The sequence below is a fragment of the Cherax quadricarinatus genome, chromosome 43 (genome assembly GCF_038502225.1).
Source record: "Cherax quadricarinatus isolate ZL_2023a chromosome 43, ASM3850222v1, whole genome shotgun sequence".
Taxonomy (NCBI): Eukaryota; Metazoa; Arthropoda; class Malacostraca; order Decapoda; family Parastacidae; genus Cherax; species Cherax quadricarinatus.
Window position 1 is genome coordinate 17481129 of NC_091334.1, and position 14335 is coordinate 17495463.

The 14335-nt window shown below is 44.8% G+C and overlaps 1 protein-coding gene across 2 annotated transcripts in view; it reads right to left on the minus strand.

The window, feature by feature from the left end:
- Positions 1-14335, minus strand: part of LOC128694146 (uncharacterized) — a 179979-nt gene that overhangs the window by 109449 nt on the left and 56195 nt on the right. For both annotated transcript variants that reach the window (XM_070093626.1, XM_070093627.1), the window contains exon 2: positions 4288-4470. In XM_070093626.1, the coding sequence (XP_069949727.1) occupies positions 4288-4435 (148 nt within the window). In that variant the 5' untranslated portion in view covers positions 4436-4470. The remainder of the gene's footprint in view (positions 1-4287; positions 4471-14335) is intronic.

The following is a 14335-nucleotide window of genomic DNA, read 5'->3' on the forward strand; positions in this document are numbered from 1 at the left end:
ATGACCCAGCTGGAAAATTTTCGGAGAATAGGGGGGTTTGTAAAAAAAAGAACCCGGCCAGTGAAAGTGACCTTCAAGGCAGAATCGACTCGGAACAGGATACTGTGGGAGAAAGCACGATTAAGGGACATGCCGGAATACAGGAAGGTGTATCTCGACCGCGACAGAACACAAGACGAAAGGCGGAAACTGAGAGAGATGATACAAAGGAGAAAGGAGGAAAGAGAGGGGATGGAGAAGAAAGACAGGAGATCGCAGACACAGGAAGAAGATCAAATACAACCTCCCTCACAGCTTCCTATAGAAGCCTCCCAACCAGGTCAACCCCAGTGCAGCCAAACACTCTAAACCAAAACACCCATGTCATATCCAATGCCCCCACCCACTACATTACAAACTCCACCCCCACAGCAACCACCCATAGTTCCTTATCAGGTCTCCCACTTCCCCAACCCCAATACACCTCCCAGACCACAGTCTTAGAAAAGAAGTTGAAGGTATGGTATACAAATGCAGATGGAATAACAAATAAGTATGAGGAGTGGCATGAAAGAATCAAGGAGACATCCCCAGACATAATAGCACTCACAGAAACAAAACTCACCAGAATAATAACAGATTCAATCTTTCCACCCGGATATCAAATCCTCAGGAAAGACAGAGGGAGGAGAGGGGGAGGAGGAGTTGCACTGCTCATTAAAAGCCAGTGGGGTTTTGAGAAAATGGAAGGAATGGATGGCACGGGTGAAAGGGACTACTTAGTAGGAACAATCCAGTCTGAGGGACATAAGGTGATAATTGCAGTAATGTACAACCCACCACAGAACTGCAGGAGACCAAGAGAAGAATACGATGAGAGCAACAGAGCCATGGTCGACGCACTAGCCGAGGTGGCCAGGAGAGCACATGTGGGGGGAGCAAAGTTACTAGTTATGGGTGATTTCAATCACAAGGAGATTGACTGGGAAAACCTGGAGCCCCATGGGGGTTCCGAAACATGGAGAGCCAAGATGATGGATGTAGTACTGGAAAACCTCATGCATCAACATGTTAGAGACACTACCAGAGAGAGAGGAGAAGATGAACCAGCAAGACTGGACCTTGTATTCACATTGAGTAGTTCAGACATCGAGGATATCTTGTATGAAAGGCCCCTGGGAGCTAGTGATCATGTGGTTCTGTGCTTCGACTACATAGTTGAGCTCCAAGTGGAGAGAGTAGCAGGAATAGGGTGGGAAAAACCAAACTACAAAAGGGGGAACTACTCAGGCATGAGGAACTTCCTTCAAAACATTCAGTGGGAGAGGGAACTGACAGGAAAACCAGTACAAGAAATGATGGACTATGTGGCAACAAAATGCAAGGAGGCAGAGGAGAGGTTTGTTCCCAAGGGAAACAGAAATAATGGGAAGAACAGAACGAGTCCTTGGTTCACCCAAAGGTGTAGGGAGGCAAAAACTAGGTGTACTAGAGAATGGAAAAGGTACAGAAGACAGAGAACTCAGGAAAATAAAGAGATTAGCCGAAGAGCCAGAAATGAATATGCACAGATAAGAAGGGAGGCTCAGCGACAATATGAAAATGACATAGCATCGAAAGTCAAGACTGACCCGAAGCTGTTGTACAGCCACATCAGGAGGAAAACAACAGTCAAGGACCAGGTAATCAGACTGAGGAAGGGTGATGGGGAATTCACAAGAAACGACCGAGAGGTATGTCAGGAGCTCAACACGAGATTTAAAGAAGTATTTACAGTGGAAACCAGTAGGACTCCAGGAAATCAGAACAGGGGGGTACACCAGCAAGTGCTGGATGAGGTACATATAACCAAGGAGGAAGTGAAGAAGCTGCTATGCGAACTTGACACCTCAAAGGCGGTGGGACCAGACAACATCTCTCCGTGGGTCCTTAAAGAGGGAGCAGAGATATTGTGTGTGCCATTAACAAAGATCTTCAACACATCATTTGAAACTGGGCAACTCCCTGAGGTATGGAAGATGGCAAATGTAGTTCCAATTTTTAAAAAGGGAGACAGACATGAGGCACTAAACTACAGACCTGTATCACTAACGTGTATAGTATGCAAGGTCATGGAGAAGATCATCAGGAGGAGAGTGGTGGAGCACCTGGAAAGAAACAAGTGTATAATTGACAACCAGCATGGTTTCAGGGAAGGAAAATCCTGTGTCACAAACCTACTAGAGTTTTATGACAAGGTGACAGAAGTAAGACAAGAGAGAGAGGGGTGGATCGACTGCATTTTTTTGGACTGCAAAAAGGCCTTCGACACAGTTCCTCACAAGAGGTTACTGAAAAAGCTAGAAGATCAGGCACACATAACAGGAAAGGCACTGCAATGGATCAGAGAATACCTGACAGGGAGGCAACAACGAGTCATGGTACGTGACGAGGTGTCAGAGTGGGCGCTTGTGACAAGCGGGGTTCCACAGGGGTCAGTCCTAGGACCTGTGCTGTTCTTGGTATATGTGAACGACATAACGGAAGGGATAGACTCAGAAGTGTCCTTGTTTGCAGATGATGTGAAGTTAATGAGAAGAATCAAATCGGATGAGGACCAGGCAGGACTACAAAGAGACCTGGACAGGCTACAAGCCTGGTCCAGAAACTGGCTCCTTGAGTTTAACCCTGCCAAATGCAAAGTCATGAAGATTGGGGAAGGGCAAAGAAGACCGCAGACACAATATAGTTTAGATGGCCAAAGACTGCAAACCTCACTCAAGGAAAAAGATCTGGGGGTGAGTATAACACCGAGCATATCTCCTGAGGCGCACATAAATCAGATAACTGCTGCAGCATACGGGCGCCTGGCAAACCTACGGATAGCGTTCCGATACCTCAATAAGGAGTCGTTCAAGACACTGTATACCATTTACGTCAGGCCCATACTGGAGTATGCAGCACCAGTTTGGAATCCACACCTAGTCAAGCACGTCAAGAAATTAGAGAAAGTGCAAAGGTTTGCAACAAGACTAGTCCCAGAGCTACGGGGATTGTCGTACGAAGAAAGGTTGAGGGAAATCGGCCTGACGACACTGGAGGCCAGGAGGGTCAGGGGAGACATGATAACGACATATAAAATACTGCGCAGAATAGACACGGTGGACAAAGACAGGATGTTCCAGAGATGGGACACATACACAAGAGGTCACAATTGGAAGTTGAAGACTCAGATGAATCAAAGGGATGTTAGGAAGTATTTCTTCAGTCATAGAGTAGTCAAGTCGTGGAATAGTCTAGAAAGTGAAGTAGTGGAGGCGGGAACCATACATAGTTTTAAGGCGAGGTATGATAAAGCTCATGGAGCAGGGAGAGAGAGGACCTAGTAGCAATCAGTGAAGAGGCGGGGCCAGGAGCTATGACTCGACCCCTGCAACCACAAATAGGTGAGTACACACACACCAGGCCTAGTGTCTAATCGACATGTGCCTAGGACAAAATGGTAACTAACGCAGTCATCGGCGTAGGCATGATATTCACGAAGTATTTGAAGCAGACCAACACAAGGAGCCAATTAATGGACTCAGAGAGACTTCTCCATTAAGATTATTACGGTATGTTCACTAACGCTATTATTTAAATTTACTCTTAAAAGGTCGAGCTACTAGGCAGGCTCTCAGAAGCAGAAGAATCGAGTCAGTCCTAGTGTTTAGAAATTTGCCAAGAATCTCTGGTGCATTTCGTGATCCGTCACTTGCAATAATATGAAATTCACAACCAACAAACTGTAAATGAAAGCTAGACAGTGTTTCGGACCATTATTAAATCTAGGAGCTTCAAAATTGCATACTGCCGACAACAGTGATTTTAAAAGGACACTTCAAAGAACAAACTAAATAGCTAAATAGCGTACATTAAAAGCTTGTTTTTCAACATATACCTTTCTTTCACAGTCTACGACTTACTAAGTGACTGGTGTCATCCATCATCTCTTGACTTTTTCTAAAGCCTCACTTCATTTTACAAGATTATTTCCCCAACAGTTTCCCAGGCGTCTGAGAAGACACTAGGATACATCCTGGTTTGACAACCAACAAGGATATATCCCAGCATCTGAGAACACACTAGGATATATCTTAGTGTCTGAGAACAGATATTAGGATATCAATAATGAACTTTCTTCTGTGTGACGTGAAACTACACTTGCAGGACATTGTGTCCTGTTCCAGGTAGAGCTGGAGAAGGTAAGAGGTGATGCCACCAGCTTAGCATCTCCAGTCAACTCACTCCCTCTCTCACCACGGGCTTCCTCACAATGATCTGTCTTACCAATATAAGCCTTGGCCTGGGTGTTGAGGGTGACCTGGTGAGGTTTGCCGTCACACGTATCCATGAGCAGGGCATGGCTGCCCACCATCACAACCACCACCAGTACAAGGAAGGCAGGCAGGCTTGCATATCGCTGCCGGCCGCTCATGGCTGCTTCTCAACCTCTTCCTCTCCTCCGATGATCTGAAATAGTAAAAACTGGGCTTAAATTATTATCATGAAGCGTTAAAGTCGCAAGAACCATAAAGCGACTGGAGTATGAAAGATAATGAGGTTTACTTCACGAGAGAGAGAGAGAGAGAGAGAGAGAGAGAGAGAGAGAGAGAGAGAGAGAGAGAGAGAGAGAGAGAGAGAGAGAGAGAGAGAGAGAGAGAGAGAGAGCCAACAAAACACTAAGTCACCAACATAAACATTAAATCAGGTAAAAGAAAGCACACACAAACACTAAGTGAAACTACCACCACCATTACCACACTCTACACTTCCCTCCTCGACAATAACAAGCATTTATCACTAGAAACTCGAGAAAATAAAAACATGTTACTAATCCCACCAAACAAAGCACGTCGACACAGATATACACAGAGGTGTATTTCTCTCGGTGTGTGTATATATGTTGAGAGTTTGCTTTAATCTCTACTCTAGTGACTAGTGTCATGCTCTCTGGTTGTGAGGTTACGTGCGGCCTTAATGACCCTTGTATAGTTAGTTAGTTTAATATGTTTATTATGCACCCCATACCCATCCTGTGGGCGGTAGTCAAAAGATTACAGAGGTACATAATTGGTCCAGGGACTGGACTCCAAAGTTTTGATAGCTGAGCAAGTTACAGAGGTAATGAACTCACAATTTACAAAGGTAATGAACTCACAATTTACAAAGGTAATGAACTCACAATTTACAAAGGTAATGAACTCACAATTTACAAAGGTAATGAACTCACAATTTGTATAGTCGATAGGTTTTAAACTCCCCATTAATCACACTAAACCATTATATTGGTCAACATTAACCCACTGAAACACGCCAGGAGTTTATTTTAATTTAATTTACATGCTCATCCTCTGTAATATTTATAATCAAAATGCATTATCCGCACAATTGTGGAACCGGACTTTCCACCAACGGTGCTGGAAGAAAACCCTGTCTTGTAAATGTTTCACTGATGATTATTACTGTATTCTGGGGAAAGTTAAACCCGTAGGGGTCAAACAACGTTTGGAGAAATGAAAGGTGATGGGGCTTGATCCGAGGAAGATTCTTCAGTCCCTGGAATCTGAGCTTTATCAGGGCACATCTCTGGAAGGGCTGGTTTAGATATGTGCAACAGTTACATGTATATTTATTCCGAAACGTTTCGCCTACACAGTAGGCTTTTGCAGTCGAATACAGGAAAGGCAGCAGAAGCAGTAGAGATGTAAAGACGATGTAATCAGTCCATCACCTTTGAAGACGTAGTTTTGAGGTGGTCCTCTCAGCCTTGAGAATGAGCCTGAAGTAATAGATCTGAGGTAGTCAGTCCCTCAGCCTGGAGAATGAACCTTGAAGTAGTAGATCTGAGGTAGTCAGTCCCTCAGCCTGAAGAATGAACCTTGAAGTAATAGATCTGAGGTAGTCAGTCCCTCAGCCTGGAGAATGAACCTTGAAGTAGTAGATCTGAGGTAGTCAGTCCCTCAGCCTGGAGAATGAACCTTGAAGTAATAGATCTGAGGTAGTCAGTCCCTCAGCCTGAAGAATGAACCTTGAAGTAGTAGATCTGAGGTAGTCAGTCCCTCAGCCTGAAGAATGAACCTTGAAGTAGTAGATCTGAGGTAGTCAGTCCCTCAGCCTGAAGAATGAACCTTGAAATAGTAGATCTGAGGTAGTCAGTCCCTCAGCCTGGAGAATGAACCCTGAAGTAGATCTGAGGTAGTCAATCCCTCAGCCTGGAGAATGAACCCTGAAGTAGATCTGAGGTAGTCAGTCCCTCAGCCTGGAGAATGAACCCTGAAGTAGATCTGAGGTAGTCAGTCCCTCAGCCTGGAGAATGAACCCTGAAGTAGATCTGAGGTAGTCAGTCCCTCAGCCTGGAGAATGAACCCTGAAGTAGTAGATCTGAGGTAGTCAGTCCCTCAGCCTGGAGAATGAACCTTGTAGTAGTAGATCTGAGGTAGTCAGTCCCTCAGCCTGGAGAATGAACCCTGAAGTAGATCTGAGGTAGTCAGTCCCTCAGCCTGGAGAATGAACCCTGAAGTAGATCCGAGGTAGTCAGTCCCTCAGCCTGGAGAATGAACCCTGAAGTAGATCTGAGGTAGTCAGTCCCTCAGCCTGGAGAATGAACCCTGAAGTAGTAGATCTGAGGTAGTCAGTCCCTCAGCCTGGAGAATGAACCTTGTAGTAGTAGATCTGAGGTAGTCAGTCCCTCAGCCTGGAGAATGAACCCTGAAGTAGTAGATCTGAGGTAGTCAGTCCCTCAGCCTGGAGAATGAACCTTGTAGTAGTAGATCTGAGGTAGTCAGTCCCTCAGCCTGGAGAATGAACCTTGTAGTAGTAGATCTGAGGTAGTCAGTCCCTCAGCCTGGAGAATGAACCTTGAAGTAGTAGATCTGAGGTAGTCAGTCCCTCAGCCTGGAGAATGAACCTTGTAGTAGTAGATCTGAGGTAGTCAGTCCCTCAGCCTGGAGAATGAACCTTGAAGTAGTAGATCTGAGGTAGTCAGTCCCTCAGCCTGGAGAATGAACCTTGAAGTAGTAGATCTGAGGTAGTCAGTCCCTCAGCCTGGAGAATGAACCTTGAAGTAGTAGATCTGAGGTAGTCAGTCCCTCAGCCTGGAGAATGAACCTTGAAGTAGTAGATCTGAGGTAGTCAGTCCCTCAGCCTGGAGAATGAACCTTGTAGTAGTAGATCTGAGGTAGTCAGTCCCTCAGCCTGGAGAATGAACCTTGTAGTAGTAGATCTGAGGTAGTCAGTCCCTCAGCCTGGAGAATGAACCTTGTAGTAGTAGATCTGAGGTAGTCAGTCCCTCAGCCTGGAGAATGAACCTTGAAGTAGTAGATCTGAGGTAGTCAGTCCCTCAGCCTGGAGAATGAACCTTGAAGTAGTAGATCTGAGGTAGTCAGTCCCTCAGCCTGGAGAATGAACCTTGAAGTAGTAGATCTGAGGTAGTCAGTCCCTCAGCCTGGAGAATGAACCTTGAAGTAGTAGATCTGAGGTAGTCAGTCCCTCAGCCTGGAGAATGAACCTTGAAGTAGTAGATCTGAGGTAGTCAGTCCCTCAGCCTGGAGAATGAACCTTGAAGTAGTAGATCTGAGGTAGTCAGTCCCTCAGCCTGGAGAATGAACCTTGAAGTAGTAGATCTGAGGTAGTCAGTCCCTCAGCCTGGAGAATGAACCTTGAAGTAGTAGATCTGAGGTAGTCAGTCCCTCAGCCTGGAGAATGAACCTTGAAGTAGTAGATCTGAGGTAGTCAGTCCCTCAGCCTGGAGAATGAACCTTGAAGTAGTAGATCTGAGGTAGTCAGTCCCTCAGCCTGGAGAAGTGCTCAGCTCCACACTGAACGTAGCAAGACCCTCCATTACCATCACATAAATCACTACTCTATACCGCACATCATCAACACCTCCCACACAATACTATTAGTGTCGTGTTTTCGCCGATAAGTAGGATAATAAAAACGAAAGTTGATAAAATAGTGATGTAACTTGCTTAAAGTGCTACCATCTTCTCCCCACATCTCTTTCTCTTAGCAGTGTTGCCACACCTGGCTAGTGCTGGGATGGTGCCAGTGCTTTACCTATGACTGGTCTTTAGTGTTGTGCTCGTGTACTCTTGACATGTCACATAAGTTATTATACTTGTTATTTCTCTATATTCCTCAATAAGTGAACACGTATAGTAAGCCTCAACATTCTCTTAAATCCCTTCCGTTACTCCTCTCCCCCTCCCATTAACCCTTATCTCTTCCCTTTGCAATATCAACACATCCTTCTTCCCTTACCATGTACACAGTGAACACTGTGGCGGGCTTATTGACCCATGTTTGGTAAAAGAATACAGATGTAACTAAAGTGACATTTTCTTATGGCAACGTTTCGCTCTCCAGAAACTTTGTCAAGCCGGTAACGTTAGGTTTGACAAAGTTCCTGGAGAGCGAAAAGTTGCCACAATAAATATCACATTAGTTATATCTGCGTCCTTTTACCTAACATTTTGTCGGGAATTCAACCAGTATTACTAGTAGCCCATGCTAGAGAGGTCCAACTCTTATTCACCCACACCCACTCATGTACCCATCCACCTATGTTTAATTCTTCCCAAAGTTCTATTTAAAGTTACCCCAGAGCTGCATTATACCGCATAGTGTGGATAACAGATACCTTTTCTCTCCATTTCAGCTTCCCTGGCCAAGGTGGTTGTTTGTGGCCATTCCCTGCATGGCTTTAACAGTAACATTCATAAATGCAACAAAAGCCTCTTTACCCTTATCTAAATACCGTTCACCTATGTTTCATTGTAAACACTTGGTCTACACTCCCCCTACCCTTTCTAAAGCCTCCTTGTTCATCTGTGTTCCTTTTCTCCATCTTACTCTTAATTGTTTCAATAATAACTCTACGCTAACGCGGTCTTCTACAACTGAGCTTCCACACCTGTTAGTTAATTTAAACATTTATAGTGACTTTCTATATTTCTCGACCAATTATCAGAAAGGCAGGAACAACGGCTACATACGCCATCAGAGGTAGGAGATAATAAGGAGAGGGTGAAATAGGGAGAGGATGAAAAAGTATGAAATAGGGAAGAGGATACGAGAATGAGTGAGAGGATGAGAGAACATGAAAGCGGGAAAGGATGAGAGAATGAAATAGGGAGAGGATGAGATGATAAAAGAGGGTGAAGATGAAAATAGAGAGAGAGAGGATGAGAACAAGAGAGAGAGAGAGAGTGAGACGTAGCTACCAGAGTTGCATTAATCAGTAAGCAACCAGTACCAGTAATGTTTCCCCCCGGACTGACAGCATTCCCTCACACAACTTTCTCCCTGCATCATCAGCCTCACCAACCATACATTATCATTATTTTTATCATTATTATTATCGTTATTATCATCGTCATTATCATTATTACAATTATCGTTATTATTATCGCTATAAGTGTACCATAAGACACTAAGAGGGAACACAATAAGCGTAATTCGCCTAAGGCTGTTAATAGCCTCTCATCAGAACAAGATGACCAACACACTCCTTCCTGTCTTCAGAAGTGAACTGAATAGGTTCCTAAAGTCAATACCTGACTTAACGGGCTGTGGTTTATACGTTGAACGGCATGCGCGGCCGGCAGTAAGTGTATAGTTGGTCAGGCCCGTAGGCCTGGTCTGGGACCGGGCTGGGGAGGCGATGACTCTAGGAACACTTCAGGTAGATCTTAGGTAGACTTCCGGGCCTGATCAACCAGGCTATTACAAATGACAGACCTTGGTGTAGGACTTTCTAAGCGTACATGTATATACAAATCTTTCTAAATGTATACACAAGAGGTGTGTATACATTTACAACCCAAGGTGTGTAGACCTATCAATTCATTTACCACTAGAGGTGTGCTCCCCTATCTCAGTATATCGATAAGATATATAGTCCTATATCAGTGTGTACACAGGTGGTTGTAAATAGTATGGGAATACCGACAGATTGTATAAAACATTTGAATACACTTCGGGACATTTCTTAAAGATAACATTTTAGTTCACACTGTATGATAATTGGTGGTTCTCAGAGTGTGGACACCGTCGGGGACCTCACCCTCCACGAATCAAATAGGACTGATCAAGCAACTAGTGGCGAAACGTCTCCCTTAATGGCTTAATATGTACATGAATATCATAATGGTATTGGTATATAATACCAACAAGCTCATAAGCCAGACACGTGTACAATAGTTAGGTATCTTCATTCCGAAACGTTACGCCTACACAGTAGGCTTCAGTCGAACACAGAGAGGGGAGCACTTATCCTTCTTCTACTATATTCATCTGGTATACAGGTCTAGTTCTCAAGTGTATATACACTTAATTAACTTTAATCGTTGTGTACTGAAGTGTGGTTGATAGAGTGTGGGGGGAGTGTAGCCTCGCCACCCCTGGTGTGTACCAAATAACATAGACACAGTGAACCTCTTAATCCTGGGTGATACAAAGTTTCTCCAAGTTTCACCTCAATTAATACATCTTTGAGAATTGCTAGAAGCTACCAGCACTGCCGTCCATGGTGTGTGTGTACTCACCTAATTGTACTCACCTAATTGTGGCTGCAGGGGTCGAGACTCAGCTCCTGGCCCCGCCTCTTCACCGACCGCTACTAGGTCCTCTCTCCCCCTGCTCCATGAGCTTTATCATACCTCGTCTTAAAACTATGTATAGTTCCTGCTTCCACTACATCGCTTGCCAGACTATTCCACTTCCTAACCACTCTATGACTGAAGAAATACTTCCTAACATCCCTTTGACTCACCTGAGTCTTCAGCTTCCAATTGTGACCCCTTGTTTCTGTGTCCCATCTCTGGAACATCCTGTCTCTGTCCACCTTGTCTATTCCACGCAGTATTTTGTATGTCGTTATCATGTCTCCCCTGACCCTCCTGTCCTCCAGTGTTGTCAGACCGATTTCCCTTAACCTTTCTTCATAGGACATTCCCCTTAGCTCTGGAACTAGCCTTGTTGCAAACCTTTGCACTTTCTCTAATTTCTTGAGGTGTTTGACCAGGTGTGGGTTCCAAACTGGTGCTGCGTACTCCAGTATGGGCCTGACGTACACAGTGTATAAAGTCTTGAACGATTCCTTACTGAGGTACCGGAACGCTATTCTCAGGTTTGGAACAAGGTACGCAGTGATCAGTGTTTGTGTATATTTCGCCTGCTCTTGCGAATTCCTTGCATTGTTAATATCTCTAGTAAGGCTGATGCATGCAGGGGATGAGATGAAAAGCTGTAAGCCTTCTCCCTGAAAGCTGGCTGCTTGGATCAAAGTCTAGCGCAAGCTGGACTCCAAGGTATTGGTCCAGTGTGGGTAGAATGGTAAAGCACTGCGTACCTTGTTCCAAGGTTCGTAGGTTCGAGTCTCCTTCAGCCAGAGATCAGTGTTTGTGTATATTTCGCCTGCTCTTGCGAATTCCTTGCATATATATATATATATATATATATATATATATATATATATATATATATATATATATATATATATATATATATATATATATATATATATATATCCCTCCCCACTCTACTTCCTTCCTCCTCCCTCTATCGTACTCCCTCTTTCCTCTTCTCTCCTGTCTTCTCTTCCTTCAGGGAGAGACAAGCTGTAGTCTATGATTCTCTAGCGAAGATTATTTCACCTATTTGCCTTGGGCACAGAAAGTCATCCTGGGACGTTCAACGGGGGAAAGTAATGGGCAACAGGAGGCAAGGGAAAGTGAACAGTGGAGACAAAACAAAAACGGGGAGGAAGAGAGGTGAGGAGGAGGAAAATAAGAGAAAGTGACATGGTAAATGTGAAGGAATGTAACGCTGCGAGGCATGCTTTGATAACACTCAGTCCACAAGCAAAAGATAGATCGAGAGATAGACTCAGAGAGAGAGAGAGAGAGAGAGAGAGAGAGAGAGAGAGAGAGAGAGAGAGAGAGAGAGAGAGAGAGAGAGAGAGAGAGAAAGAGAGAGAGAGAGAGAGAGAGACTGGTAAGGTAGGGTAGACAGGTTCGTAGGTCCTGTAGGTTGGTGTGGGTGATAGGAGGGTGAGCGAATGTTGCGGCCAGTTAAGCGTCGAGATGGGTGGCGTGGATGGGTAGTGTGGTTGAATTTGTGTGGATCACTGGGAACAAGGTGTGGTACTGGTTAGATCCTCCGTCCTCTCATCCTCTCCCCTCGTAGTTCCTCACTCTTGCCCCTCACGAGGGAAAGGTAGGCAAATGGAAACTTCAGTTTCCGGCTAGAGGTAAGTAATTTTCTGATTAGTGGTAAACAAAAGTCAAAACCAAGCATTGGCAAAGCTCTTTACCTCAAGGCACGGCTCTAGCACCTGCATTTTTTCGTCTTCATAGCAGATAGATAAAAACTCGCGCCACAGCTTCGTATCATCACGTGCAGATGATACAAAAATAAACATGAAAGTCATCTAAGTTTAACTCATGGGAAAACTGCAAGAGAGTGGAGAATAACACGATGTTCAGTGGTGACTAATTCCAACTGCTTAGATATGGAAAAAGTGAAAAACTCAAAAGACACCTTCTTATGTTCTGTAAACGCCTACCTGTGTTGTGTAGACTCCCTCCTGTGTTGTGTAGACTCCTTCCTGTGTTGTGTAGACTCCTTCCTGTGTTGTGTAGACTCCTTCCTGTGTTGTGTAGACTCCCTCCTGTGTTGTGTAGACTCCTTCCTGTGTTGTGTAGACTCCCTCCTGTGTTGTGTAGACTCCTTCCTGTGTTGTGTAGACTCCCTCCTGTGTTGTGTAGACTCCTTCCTGTGTTGTGTAGACTCCCTCCTGTGTTGTGTAGACTCCCTCCTGTGTTGTGTAGACTCCCTCCTGTGTTGTGTAGACTCCTTCCTGTGTTGTGTAGACTCCCTCCTGTGTTGTGTAGACTCCCTCCTGTGTTGTGTAGACTCCCTCCTGTGTTGTGTAGACACCAGCAGATATCTACATAACACAGAGAGGATCGGAAGGAACATGTAATAGATCTTATTTAATAATGTCAGCCGATCTATGCTCTCGGGAACACAGTATGGCAAGTAGTGCAAAAGTTAGAAAAACAGTGATAACTTTCAAAACAAAAGAAATATTGCCAATGATAACACTACTCAAATAACTTTTTCTCTCTTTCCTGGAGTACTGTTCGGTGTTGACGACTCCTTTCAAGGCAGGAGAGATCTCAGAGCTGGAAGAGGTACGTAGATCGTTTGCTGCTCCCACAGAGCCAGCAAAGCATTAAGATAGTAAAAGTACTGAATATGTACTCTCTGGAACGGAGGAGAGATATACATGGGAGATACTGGAGGACTTAATCATCAAAATTACACACTACCATGAGTCGTGCTTGAGCGATGTGAGAGGAAATGTAAAATAAACGCAGTGAAATGCTGGGAGGCCATGGAAAGAACACGAGAACCCTGTATCAACATCCGTGGCCTAAACAATTCAGCATTTTACCAGAAGATACCAGAAATACCAGGCTGTGATCGATATGTGGGCCAGTGGGACGTCAACAGCAACAGCCTGGTTGATTAGACAAGCACTAGAAGAGTGGCCGGGCTGCGAAAGTAGGACTCTCGAAACCAGTCACGGGTATATCACAAGGCATATCGCCCTCCCCTTTCTCCTTATTCCTTCCCTCCCTCTTTCCCACATCACCTTCCCTTCCAGGTTAGCCAGCCAGTGAAACTTAATTTGCAAGGTGACAGGTGAAGCCAGGTCCGTTAGGTGAACAAGGTGAACATGCTGCTGACCACTGTTTAAGGGGGTCGTTGTTGCTACATGTGTGTGTGTAGTCACCGTTTTTTGTTTGCGGGGGGTCGATGCAGCTCTCCTTGCTCAGTCTGGTAAGCTTCGCTGACCGGTATTACTGGTTTCTGGCCTCTTAAGCGCTATCAAACTTACTCTTATTACGTCCACAGTGTGTGTGTGTGTGTGTGTGTGTGTGTGTGTGTGTGTGTGTGTGTGTGTGTGTGTGTGTGTGTGTGTGTACTCACCTAGTTGTACTCACCTAGATGAGGTTGCGGGGATCGAGTCCGAGCTCCTGGCCCCGCCTCTTCACTGATCGCTACTAGGTCACTCTCCCTGAGCCGTGAGCTTTATCATACCTCTGCTTAAAGCTATGTATGGATCCTGCCTCCACTACATCGCTTCCCAAACTATTCCACTTACTGACTACTCTGTGGCTGAAGAAATACTTCCTAACATCCCTGTGATTTATCTGTGTCTTCAACTTCCAACTGTGACCCCTTGTTACTGTGTCCAATGTATGGAACATCCTGTCTTTGTCCACCTTGTCAATTCCTCTCAGTATTTTGTATGTCGTTATCA